This window comes from Rhagoletis zephyria, unplaced genomic scaffold (assembly GCF_001687245.7).
Source record: "Rhagoletis zephyria isolate East Lansing unplaced genomic scaffold, Rhagoletis_zephyria_1.1 Rzeph_scaffold_00710, whole genome shotgun sequence".
In the NCBI taxonomy this organism is placed as follows: domain Eukaryota; kingdom Metazoa; phylum Arthropoda; class Insecta; order Diptera; family Tephritidae; genus Rhagoletis; species Rhagoletis zephyria.
In genome coordinates, this window is record NW_016157794.1 from 135117 (window position 1) to 148042 (window position 12926).

The window sequence follows — 12926 nt, forward strand, 5'->3', positions numbered from 1 at the left end:
GATTGGTTACCGCATCTCGCACATGGGTTGAGTATAGATATGCAACTGTAACTGCATACCCAGCGCAACGACTATACCCCATTGCACTCCATAGACAAATGCAGTGAATCAAAAAACCGCCTGGTGATTTTTTTAATATTCATTAGCGTGGGCCAAAAATCCGCTTTTTTTCGAATTTTGATTGNCTCTCTTCCACCACAAATCCAACTCCGAATTTGCGCTCCTTTACATGGCAGCTGTAGTAGACGTCGCAAGGCCCCAGACATTGCTTACCTTGCCCCGTCCAACGCATTTCTTGGATGGTGGTGATGCCAGCTTTTGTCCTTACGAGGACATCAACCAGCCGGGCAGAGGCACCTTCCCCATTAAGGGTCCGGACATTCCAGGTGCATGCCCTCAAATCGTAGTCCTTTAAACATTTGCCGTGGTCGTCATTGTTAAGGCATAAAAATGGCGATTTTTCAAGTTTTAACTCGGACAGGCGCTAACGAGCGTTTGTAAAAATTAAATTTTGCGTAACTTCTGTTCACCAATTGCGACGGTGAATAACCTGACAATCTATGCAGCGCGTGTCGCCAGGGAATAGTAGAACGCAGTCGACGAAGCTACATACTTGCCAAAACACGGCACTCCGGACCGTAACTAAATGCCTTCTGATGTCGTCTCCATACCACTTACACAACGAGGTCAAGATGACGGGACGGGACAGAGCTTGTCTGCCTCGAGAGACTCGCACCACAATAGCCCCACTTATCTCTGGTTTCTACAGCAAGCTAAACTCGTACCTGAGCAGAGTGAACACGGATGTGCCCAATGAGTGTCCGGCATGCGAAGAGTCGCCATATGACTCACGGCACCTCTTCGCATGCCCCCAAAACCCCGCCAGCTAACGCCCCTGTCTCTATGGACAGACCCAGTGGAAGTTGCTCACATCCTAGGCCTCCCTTTAGCTGATCCGAGCGGTGTTTGGTAGGCGCTAAAAAACAACAAGATTGGTTACCGCATCTCGCACATGGGTTGAGTATAGATATGCAACTGTAACTGCATACCCAGCGCAACGACTATACCCCATTGCACTCCATAGACAAATGCAGTGAATCAAAAAACCGCCTGGTGATTTTTTTAATATTCATTAGCGTGGGCCAAAAATCCGCTTTTTTTCGAATTTTGATTGGTAATGAACCATATTTTTGCTATTACCAATCAAAATTCTAAAAAAGCGGATTTTCGGCACACGCTAATATTCATGTTTTAAATTTTTTGTGCTGTTTTTGTGAACAGTCCAGAGTATGATTACATACCTGCCTATTTTTTCCTTTTGTTTAAAGAATCATTTAAAATATTTGGGCAATAAAAAGCTTCTCAGGATAAAGATAACTACGAAAAATAAAGCTGGAAGGAAAAGTTGACTTTTTTTTTTCAAACAAAATATTTTTTATTGTCGTTTTATTCCAAGCATGCCCAGCGCTGGAAAAATTTTTGCACTTGCTTATGGAGTTCNAAAGATAACTACGAAAAATAAAGCTGGAAGGAAAAGTTGACTTTTTTTTTCAAACAAAATATTTTTTATTGTCGTTTTATTCCAAGCATGCCCAGCGCTGGAAAAATTTTTGCACTTGCTTATGGAGTTGTGCCAGCGCTGGACATGGTTGTTTTAAACCGTGTCGTTGATACGAACGATAGGATTGCTTTTGACTGTTCTTCGACTTAAATACGTAAAAATGTATTTGAAATGGCAATTGGTTCATTACAATTCTAATCGCAGCCTAACATACTTAACCCTGCTTTGGTAATCTACATACGTCTGCCTTTTAAGATTTTCGCGCTCTCTTTCGGGAAATGAAATATTATATTGATTTTTCGCTCCTCTTTAATTAAGGTAAATTTCTAAGTAAAATACATATAATTATTAAATAAATATTTTAAGAACCCATATCTGCAAAACGAAATTTCATTGCCATTATCGCAAAATTGAAACGTCTCACAGATGTATGGATATCTTCTCAGAAACTTTCAGTTAAGTTATCAAAGCATTTATCTCGATCAACTCGTTAATTCAAAATTAACTGCAGTTGATCCGGAATAAGTCCTGCAGGTAGTCCTCAAAATTAATGCGGATCAGGGGAATTTCCAACATTAGCCAAAACACCCAGATATTTTATATTGTACAAGTAAGCAAATAAACTAACCGAATTTGGCGTACAAAATAGTCGATCAACGTTGCCGTCTGCCTTTTACTGGCATCCTACCTGTTGCTGGCGGGAGCACACACACATACATATGACATATGTATACGAAGAGCGATGTCCACATTTGGGTAGATGGTTTGGAGGCCTGTTCTTAGCTGTTCCACCAAACTGATAGCACTCTTTCGATCCTCATTTTTTATACTGCACTGGGCAGGAAAGTGGAGACATCCTTCTGAAAAATTGTCTTCTAAGTCGATAGGGAAATCATTTGTAATGTTTGGAATTTTCTTCGGCTTCTGACGTGCTTAATTTCGTCAGGTTAGCAATAAAATAAAATTTAATAAAAAGTTCCTTAGACCTGGATGTTTTCAAAACCATATAGTTTTTACGCGTTAGGTGTCGTTATATTGAGTTTACACGTATTTACTTTGGGGCGTGCGTGTCTTTTTAACACCAGTGTGTTTTTTTCCGCCCCTAATATCTTGCCGTTTTAGGCCCGGGCCTATCAGGCCTTAGGGCAAATCCGAGATATAGAATTTTGAAGAAAAAAAATTAAAGTTTACGTGTATTTTGAACGGGAAATCTTTGTACGCCTTGGCCGAGCACTTAATATTAATATTAAGGGCTCAAATTTTCAGAGAACTTGTTTTTAGATATTTTCCACAATATTTCGAGGTGAGTCAAAAAATAGTCGCTGGAAAAAAGCACCCTAATGTGTATAAATATTTGTGAAATCATAAAATTTGGTTTGAGTGCTAATGTGAAAAACAATGTGTTTATGTAAGTTCCTTTAAAATATATTCATAAGGTATTGGGATAAATTACATTTTCTTAAATTTGCATTTACCTATTAAATATTTGTGAATTTATCATACAAATTGTTTTGAATTTCGATTTAAGAAATAATGTGGAATGTTTTTGGGACTTTGTTTTTGGGGATACTGTGGTACACCCCATTCCGTAACCTGAATAATGCGATTTTTAAAAATTTCGCAATGCCATGCAAATTTTTTTTATAAGGAGTGAGCTGGCCAGGCCGACTCGTAGCTGTGTTTCGTCTATGATACGAGCACTTAATTCCTGGGTAATATAAGCTGCTTACTCTAAACAGTCAAAACGCTAGAGAAGATTAGAATTCACAAAAAAGAAGTAAAAACACGTAGGTTTTAGGCGCTGCCATTATTCGGAGGTATTGAGTTATACGACTTTCTCTGCTTACATTAAAACTGTCATCTTTTTCCTTCAAAATGCCGCATCAAGTGGGTAGATATCTCAAAAAGGCAACATTTTAGAGCTAAATTTGTTAAGGCATAAAAATGGCGATTTTTCAAGTTTTAACTCGGACAGGCGCTAACGAGCGTTTGTAAAAATTAAATTTTGCGTAACTTCTGTTCACCAATTGCGACGGTGAATAACCTGACAATCTATGCAGCGCGTGTCGCCAGGGAATAGTAGAACGCAGTCGACGAAGCTACATACTTGCCAAAACACGGCACTCCGGACCGTAACTAAATGCCTTCTGATGTCGTCTCCATACCACTTACACAACGAGGTCAAGATGACGGGACGGGACAGAGCTTGTCTGCCTCGAGAGACTCGCACCACAATAGCCCCACTTATCTCTGGTTTCTACAGCAAGCTAAACTCGTACCTGAGCAGAGTGAACACGGATGTGCCCAATGAGTGTCCGGCATGCGAAGAGTCGCCATATGACTCACGGCACCTCTTCGCATGCCCCCAAAACCCCGCCAGCTAACGCCCCTGTCTCTATGGACAGACCCAGTGGAAGTTGCTCACATCCTAGGCCTCCCTTTAGCTGATCCGAGCGGTGTTTGGTAGGCGCTAAAAAACAACAAGCACCTTCCCCATTAAAGGGGTGGACATTCCAGGTGCGTGCCCTCAAATCGTAGTCCTTTAAACATTTGCCGTGTTCGTCATTAAAAGGGGGGGGTTATTTGTCTTCACTGGAGAGGGTTTTTACTTCGCGGGTCCCAAACCCAGCGCACAACCCTGCGAGGGCGTGGTTTCTTAACCGCCCAACGGGACTGAAAGTTAGCTGCTCCCCAAAGGAGCAAGTACGGAGCAGTACAAAAGCAAAGTAAAAAATAAATTTTTAAATTTCTAACAATGCTCAGAAATAAATATCATTTTGAGTAGTAACATAAAATACAAGGCGAATTTATACAAGGTGGTGTTACTGGCGAATTTAGATTATAACAACAACCACATGTATTTTGTATTGTGGGTGTTATGTCAAATCTTAATTCGCCCCAAATTTTACATGTATTTTGTTTTTGCTTTTGATGGGTGTGCTGTCAAATCAGTAAAAGCAAAAACAAAACACATGTAAAGTGAAGAAATCAGCTGATTTTAAAACACCACCTTGTATAAATTCGCCTTGATAAAATATTTTCTTTTGAAAAAAAGTTAATTTATGTGCAAACATGTATGTATGTATGTATGTATGTATTTTCGTATGTATACCGCATAGAAAAGAAAAACAATGAGTACACTTAATAAAGCCATCAACTGGTTTACAAAAAACGCCATTATTTTATTTAAACAAAAATATAATATAAAAATTAAAATTTGCATGCATCGCTTTTTAAATGCTTTAGTTGAAGGGTTTCTTTGGGAGCAGCAAGGTAGCGCTTCTTTCTAATGACACACAATGTTAAAATACAATGAAGTGTGAAATTAGGAAGGGGGCGCTTACTGCTGAATATGGAGCGCTCCAATAGAACTAATGGCGCTTCTGGCCCCGTTGGGCGAATATACGCTTGTTCCAAGACAGATCCAAACCACATATAGTTCGCTTGAATATAGTTGCTTGACGACATTTAGGGCAGAATTGCACGACTACAGATTAATTCCCTTCCGTGCCCGATCGCCTGCATGTCTTAAAGCTATCGCTAAAAATCTATATGGAAATATTGTCTAGATATTTATAATTGCATCTTTCGCTCCCAACGGGGGTTTTTATCAAAGCAGGCATGTAAGAGTTTTGCCTAGGACCATTTAAGCTAGATTGAAGTTTGTTGCAAAAAGAACCGGGAGAACTTCAGGAGCTTTGCTGGGTGTGGAAAGAAAGTCCCAAGTCAATCACCCTCTCAATTTTGCTGTTGGACATGTTTTTGTGCATCGTCTGTCCTTATGGGCTGTATGTGGCGACAAACCTTATCTTTTGTCTGTACTCTTTTTTAATACATATTACGAGTAAATAAAAACATAATTTAAAAATGTATTATATTTTTATTTCTAAAATATGGTCACCGTAACTATACCCCATTGCACTCTAAGAACTCATATGTATATTTAACCAATGCGTGCTTTCACTAACTGAAAATTGGCAGGCTAAAATTCCCGTAAATTTTGTATCTCCTAGGAAAATTTAATGACCTCTAACTACTAAGTATTTTATAGTAATTTTCCAATTTATCTTTTCCAAAGGTTAAGAGGACTATGCGATACGGTCGATGCATCGCCAGAATCCTTTCACGATTTAGAAGTATGTTTGAGTCTACGACAACCAACACAAACCGCACCTCTAATGCTCCGCGTTCGAAGGGCATTAGATAGAGATGCACCATTTCAGTTAAGATACATTGGACAGCCGGAACTAGACAGATCCCGGCCAACACTAGTGCGCTCGAGCATAGATGTTGGATGCACATCCACAATTTTAGACTTTCTCACGGAATTGGGCTGCAGATTGGACTTCGAATACGTGAGTCGTGGTAAGTTACTTTGTAAGCTCTTTATTAAATTTTAGAACGCATACTGGGGTAATTAAATCATTAATTCAGAACATCAATGTCACGGTACCGCCAAGATTTTAATACTATAAGAGCAAGTCTTCTTTAGTAGGATATTTTCTCAGTAATGGCGGCAGTTACTATTTGAAGTCTCACCAGACTGTCTTTATTTGTATTCACACGGTTGCATTTCTTATGTATTAAAACTTTCGTGACTTATAACTAGTTATCCTAATCTTACGTTTACAATTCTTGAGCTTACAATACTGAATAACAGCAGATAAAATTCTTTCCCAAATATGTACCATTAATTTGCAATTTGGCTCTGAAAGCTGTCAAATTGTTTATTTTTGTGTTCGCACACTTAGAAATTTCTTTTTTGGTAATTTGAATTTTTTTCGTGCCTAATGTATCGGCTTTGAAGATCGTCGTCATTGCGCACTATGGGTAATTTCGGGAATTTCTGACCAAATTTCCAGTTTGGCATGTGTTGTAATTAGTTTTTTGGTTTTGTTATTTAATACTTCATTGCAAGTGGAAGTGCACTCTGTGTATATACAAAATATTTTGCAATTGCAGGCACGCCGTCAAAATCAGCACTTGTGATCAGGTCCCTGAAGTATTCACTACAACATTCACCGACTGGTTTCGCACACATGCCATAATTTAGTGCTTATCTAGTGCCAATTTATTCCGCTAAAAAAAATTTAGTGCTCTGTAAATTTTGGTAAAAACATGTGGTAGCCATCTCTTCAGCTGAAGTAAACACTACACTATCAATATCTCTGGAACCAAAAAGCGCATACACTTCTACCGTACGACATAATTTAGTGCTTATCTAGTGCCAATTTATGCCGCAAAAAAAAATTTTTTCTTTGCAAATTTTGGTAAAAACTTGTGGTAGCCATCTCTTCAGCTGAAGGAAGCACTACACTATCAATATCTCTGGAACCAAAAAGCGCATATACTTCTACCTTACGACATAATTTAGTGCTTATCTAGTGCCAATTTATGCCGCAAAAAATTTTTTTTTTCTGCAAATTTTGGTAAAAACATGTGGTAGCCATCTCTTCAGCTGAAGTAAGCACTACACTATCAATATCTCTGGAACCAAAAAGCGCATATACTTCTACCTTACGGCATAATTTAGTGCTGAAAAATGAGCATCCCTACTCTGAGTCCTAGCGAAATGGCTAGCCCTATCTCACATACTTCATATTCAAAGGTTTCATTATCGATTTGGAAATCGATAGTGGTTCCGCATTTACATTCGCCTAAAAAAAATATGTATATTTATAAAAGTACAATCAATCAATAATTTTATTTATTGCGATGACATGAGAATAATAACACTGGATCACAAATTTTAGTTTGGTTTTTGTTCTCCAAACGCCACTATCCAATTCCTATGTAGAATTGCTCGATAATTCCGAAAATCGAGTTAATTCTTTTTTCTATCGATGCGTTTTGCTTTTAACCTTTTATTATTGTGGTTTCTGTTATAGATTGAATCATATTTTAAATGAAAATTATTAAAAATAAATAAAAAAAACATAATTTGCAAACAATATCTTTTTGAATTTCGTTGGTAATTAGTTGACCGCTTGCACAATTTGCAATTTGTGTGGATGTTGTGGAGGGTTTTTCTAAATATTCGAATTAAAAATTTTGATGCAAATTTTTTGAAGTTAGTCTAGGCTTTAAATTATTGATCCTAAATATACCTAAATACGTATACTAGAGTGGTTCATAAAAACACTCTTTTTGCAAATTCATAAACGCTACATCAAAATATTGTTATTTGTGATAAAAAAAAGACACATAATTTTTTATTTTGAAAAAAAGTTTTTTTAGAGGTCGCGCTGGTCAGTTTTTTATGAAAACGCTGATGTTCTCAATTTTTAACCTACTTCCAAAAAAGGAGGAGGTTATCAGTTCGTCGGAATATTTTTTTTATTTTTTTTTTATGTATGTTACCGCATAACTTTGCACCATCAACCGATTTCAATAATTCTTTTTGCAACGGAATGGTAGTGTCTCAGAGGTGGTCCCATACTAATTTGGTTTAGATCCGATCATTGGATCATGAAATATATAGATATAAATATTTTTTTTTAAGTCGGTTTTTTTTTTGCTAAAACATACTTGTTTTATTTTCGTGACATGTTAAAATGCAGCTAAAAATGTGGTTTTTACACATAATTACTCTGGTATTATTGGGGAACATTCCCTTGGTTACATACCTGTCTTGGACAGTTAGAATGGGCCTAGTTCCCGAAAATATGCTCTCAAAAAGATACTACTTAAATTAAACGTTGATACTGAACGTTTTAAGCATTGTCAATAGCTTAACTTGTTTCCAGTGGGTTTCTGGGATTGCTGTTTACGAATCTGATGTGAGATTTTCAAAATTCAAAACGGCGGATCCAAAATGGCGACAAATTTTTAAAAAAATTTTGTGGATTTGTTCGTAACCCGGCGCTCGGGAGTTTTTGGGGTCGCTGATAGCGAATCTGAAGTCAATTTTTTTAATTCAAAATGGCGGATCCAATATGGCGATCAAATTAAAAAATACTAAAACTAAACGTTGATACTGAACGTTTTAAGCATTGTCAAAGGTTGAAACTTTTTTCCAGTGGGTTTCTGGGGTTGCTGATTACGAATCTGAAGTCAGATTTTCAAAATTCAAAATGGCGGTTAAGAGTTTCAAACAATTCCAATAATTTTTCTAAAAGTTCGTCGCCATTTCGGATCCGCCATTTTGAATTAAAAAAAAATTGACTTCAGATTCGTTATCAGCGACCCCAAAAACTCCCGAGTGCCGGGTTTGGAACAAATCCAGTAATTTTTCGCCATTTTGGATCCGCCATTTTGAGTTTTGAAAAACTGACTTCAGATTCCTAATTATCAAACCCAAAAACCCCCTGGTAACAAGTTCCAACCCATGATAATGCGTAAATCGTTTAGTATCAACGTTTTAATTTTAGTAGTCTCTTTTCGAGAGCATATTTTCAAGAAAATAATAAAATTTAAGGCATAAACGTTTTTATAAAAAAACCGACCAGCGCGACCTCTATTTTTTTCAAAATAAAAAAACACGTTTCGCTTTTTTTATCACAAATAACAATAATTTGAGGTAGCGTAATAGAATTTCCTAAAAAAAATTTTTGAACCACTCTAATGTATACATATGTATAACTTTAAGCTAGGCTTAATTAAGCTGTAAGAATTAAATAAATAAATAAATAAAATACATAAAAAATATTTTGTAATTAATACAATAAATTAATAATTGTAATACATATGTATTGCAATAAAAAGTATAATCAAAATAAAATTATTGTTACCTTTCATGGATGCGCGAATTTTAACTCTGTAACCTTTTCGTCACTGAAACGAAATCCGCAATTTATATTTTCTTCTTTACAAGATTTTCAGTGAGCCATGATTGCCAAAAACCTGATTTGAAAACAGTATAAGTCCTGGGATACCTTTTGCCAGTGCTAGTTTTATTTAGCAATAACACTTTTTCTTCAAGTGTCTCCTCAAAAGATCGTTTAGTATCAAAAAATGTGAAATTTTCGACTGATCCCACATTGGACTTTTCACAATTAGTTGAAGAATCTGAAGAACTATTAAAATCATTATGTTTGGACACAATATTTTTACAGTGATAACTTTCAGGCAACTGACTGCGAGAAACAGGTCTTGACATGAGGTTATATATTGTTTGCGGCCGTACGACATTATTAACATCATTCGCCAGTTCTACCCAAACTTTTGCCTTTTTAGAGACAATTTTTGTTGAATCGTCGGCACTAGATAAGCGCTAAATTATGTCGTAAGGTAGAAGTATATGCGCTTTTTGGTTCCAGAGATATTGATAGTGTAGTGCTTACTTCAGCTGAAGAGATGGCTACCACATGTTTTTGCCAAAATTTGAGGAGAAAAAAAATTTGTTTGCGGCATAAATTGGAACTAGACAAGCACTAAATTATGCCGTAAGGTAGAAGTATATGCGCTTTTAGGTTCCAGAGATATTGATAGTGTAGTGCTTACTTCAGCTGAAGAGATGGCTACCACATGTTTTAACCAAAATTTACAGAGCACTAAATTTTTTTTAGCGGCATAAATTGGCACTAGATAAGCACTAAATTATGGCATGTGTGCGAAACCAGTCGGTGAATGTTGTAGTGATTACTTCAGGGACCTCTTGTGATCGATTGTGTGTTCTGCTTTTTGCGTATTTTCTAACAATAATATTTTAGCTATTACATACACCCAACGACAAAAAAGTTTCCATTTCAACCTTTGGCAGTATTTAAATACAAACTCGAATTAAATTAAAAAGTATGCTACTGTACAGTGTTACCACAAAAAAAAATTCCCTCAAAAACAAATGAAAAATCCTCAAAATCCGAACAAATTACTAAAAATTTTCTTTTTACAGATATGAGTATTGTGTACTGCATATTATTTACAGGTACTTAGTATAAAAATTAATTACATTCTCCAATTCAATTGGTACATTTGTTCTTGTGGTTCAAACAAAGTATCACCGTTGTTTTTTATGCCTTGGTTTGTTTATAATATTGCTGCAACTATATCAGTGCTCAATCTGGTCCTCAAGTCAGTCCTACACACTTTTAAACTACTAAATATACGTTCTACTGTAGCATTAGAAAAGATAGAAAAGAGAGATATAATTTTTTTATTGTGAAACTTTTATGAACCTGAAGAATCTTTTAATTCAAAAACTTTTTTCCTATAATTTTCTGGATCTAATGAAGAATCAATATGAATATCCTTATGATCGAACAATGCGTGTTCTCTCCATTCGTTACCGAGATTTTGCAAGTTCAAAATACATAAGTTGAAAATAAAACGATGGATTGAAAAAAATTATCGATAACATTTTGAATATTTAGCAGCAAATGCAGATGTGCTTAAGAGCGAAAAACACCACACAAGGGGTTTGACAAACCAAGCGAAATATCCTTTTCCTTAAAGCTATTTTTGTTGTGTATGGGGGTGTTTGAAGGTTTGACAAGCCGTTTGAGGGAAATCGGAAAAGTAGGTGTGAAGAATGTTTCACAAGCCGCTTGTGTAGTGTATTTTGCTCTTTATAAAACTTCGGAAAGCTTTTTGTTAAAAAATTTGCAGAGCTATTTAACAATTATCTTGTGTTAAACATGGTTGCTTTTGTTATCTGCAAATATATCTAGAGAAACATCCTCCTCACGTTTTGAGGAATTACTCACAAAGTGGCAACTCTAATACTGTATTAAAATCTCGTGTTTTTTAACGATTAGGAGCAATTTGAACTTTTTGACACAACGGCACAAAATTAAATGGAATCCACGTACTGCCTTGTTTGAAAGATTGCAGTGCTTATAGCTAAACCTTTGATTTCTTAAAACAAATAAAGGGAAAGCACGTCCAAATTATTGGAATCCATTAACAAAACATTCAGATTCGTAAATAGTTTGAAAATAATATTAAATTCTAGAAAAATAAATATTGATTCATTAGGACGTTGTTGTTGTTGTAGCGGCTACAAAAACTTCGCCCAGAACTCAGGGAGACCAAGAAGCGTGCAGCTTCTACAGGGTCTGTCCATAGGGTCAGTGGCGTCAGTTGAGTGGGGTTTTGTGGGCTTGCGAAAAGATGTTTCGAGTCGTGAGGTGTCTCTCCGCATGCCGGACACTCAGTGGGCACATCCGCATCTAGTCTGCTCAGTTACGAGTTCAACCTGCTGCAGTAGCCAGAGCGAAGTTGGGCTATTGTTGTCCGAGTCTCCCCTAAGGCAGACGAAGCTCTGTCTCGTCCACGTCAGGTGGTTGTGTGCCCAGAACGACAGCCCTAAAAGGAGTTGCCTATACGCCGCTATGTCTGAATTTAGCATCCCCGCTAAACTGATACGGCTGTGTAAAATGACGTTAAGCAATACCACCAGCTCCGTCAGAATTGGGAAAGACCTCTCCGAGCCTTCGTCACCAAACGGGGTTTCAGACAGGGCGACTCCTATTCATGTGACTTCTTTAATCTGAAGTTGGAGACGATAATAAGAGTTTGCAGAACTGAACCACTCAGGAACAATTTACTACAAGAGCGTGCAATTGCTGGCTTATGCTGATTACATCGACATCATCGGTAACAAAAAGTCTGATCTTCCTTTTCAAAGTTGGATAAGGAAGCAAAGCCAGTGGGTCTGGTGGTAAACGAGGACAAGATGAAGTATCTCCTGTCATCAAACAAACGGTCAGCACATTCGAGCCTTGGCACCCACGTCACTGTTGACAGTTATAATTTCGAGAAAGTGGAGAATTTCTTTTACTTGGGATCCAGCATTAACACCCATAATGATGTCAGCATGGAAATCCAACGCAGAATCACTCTAGCCAAAAAGTGCTACTTTGGACTGGGTAGGCAATTCAGGAGTAAAGTCCTCTCGACGTACGAAAACCACACTCTATAAGTCACTCATCATGCCCGTGCTGGTATATGGCGCAGAAGCACGGACAATGACAACATCTATATATATAAATGTGAATGTTTGCTTGTTTATTACCGTATAACTTTTGAACCGAGACATGGATTCGCACGAAACTTTGCACACTTATTTGTTTTTACCCGGGGAAGGTTATAGGCATAGAGAAAATCGGCAGTACTGGAAAAGGGGGCGTGGCACCTCCCATACTAACTAAAACTTTCATGTTGTATATCTCTTAAAATATTTGTGGTAGAGTACTGAAACTTGGTGTCGAGATAAATGAAACTAATTCCATACTCATGCGAAAAAATGGGCGGAATTGGAAAAGGAGCATGGCAGCTCTAACTTCGGAACTGTAAGTCACATGAACTTGAAATTTGGTTTGCAGACATATGTATCTATGGTAGGTGATTTTAGTAAGGTATATATATAAATGAGTCTGTAAAAGGGGGACGTGGCACATCCCAAAGGCGTGGAATTTTTTATCAG

At 37.1% G+C, this 12926-nt stretch overlaps 1 protein-coding gene across 5 annotated transcripts in view; it reads left to right on the forward strand.

Annotated features, from left to right (window-relative positions):
* MED18 (mediator complex subunit 18) overlaps window positions 1-12926 on the forward strand; it is a 138918-nt gene that overhangs the window by 74493 nt on the left and 51499 nt on the right. For all 5 annotated transcript variants that reach the window (XM_017613752.1, XM_017613751.1, XM_017613753.1 and 2 more), the window contains one exon: window positions 5640-5926. In XM_017613752.1, the coding sequence (XP_017469241.1) occupies window positions 5640-5926 (287 nt within the window). The remainder of the gene's footprint in view (window positions 1-5639; window positions 5927-12926) is intronic.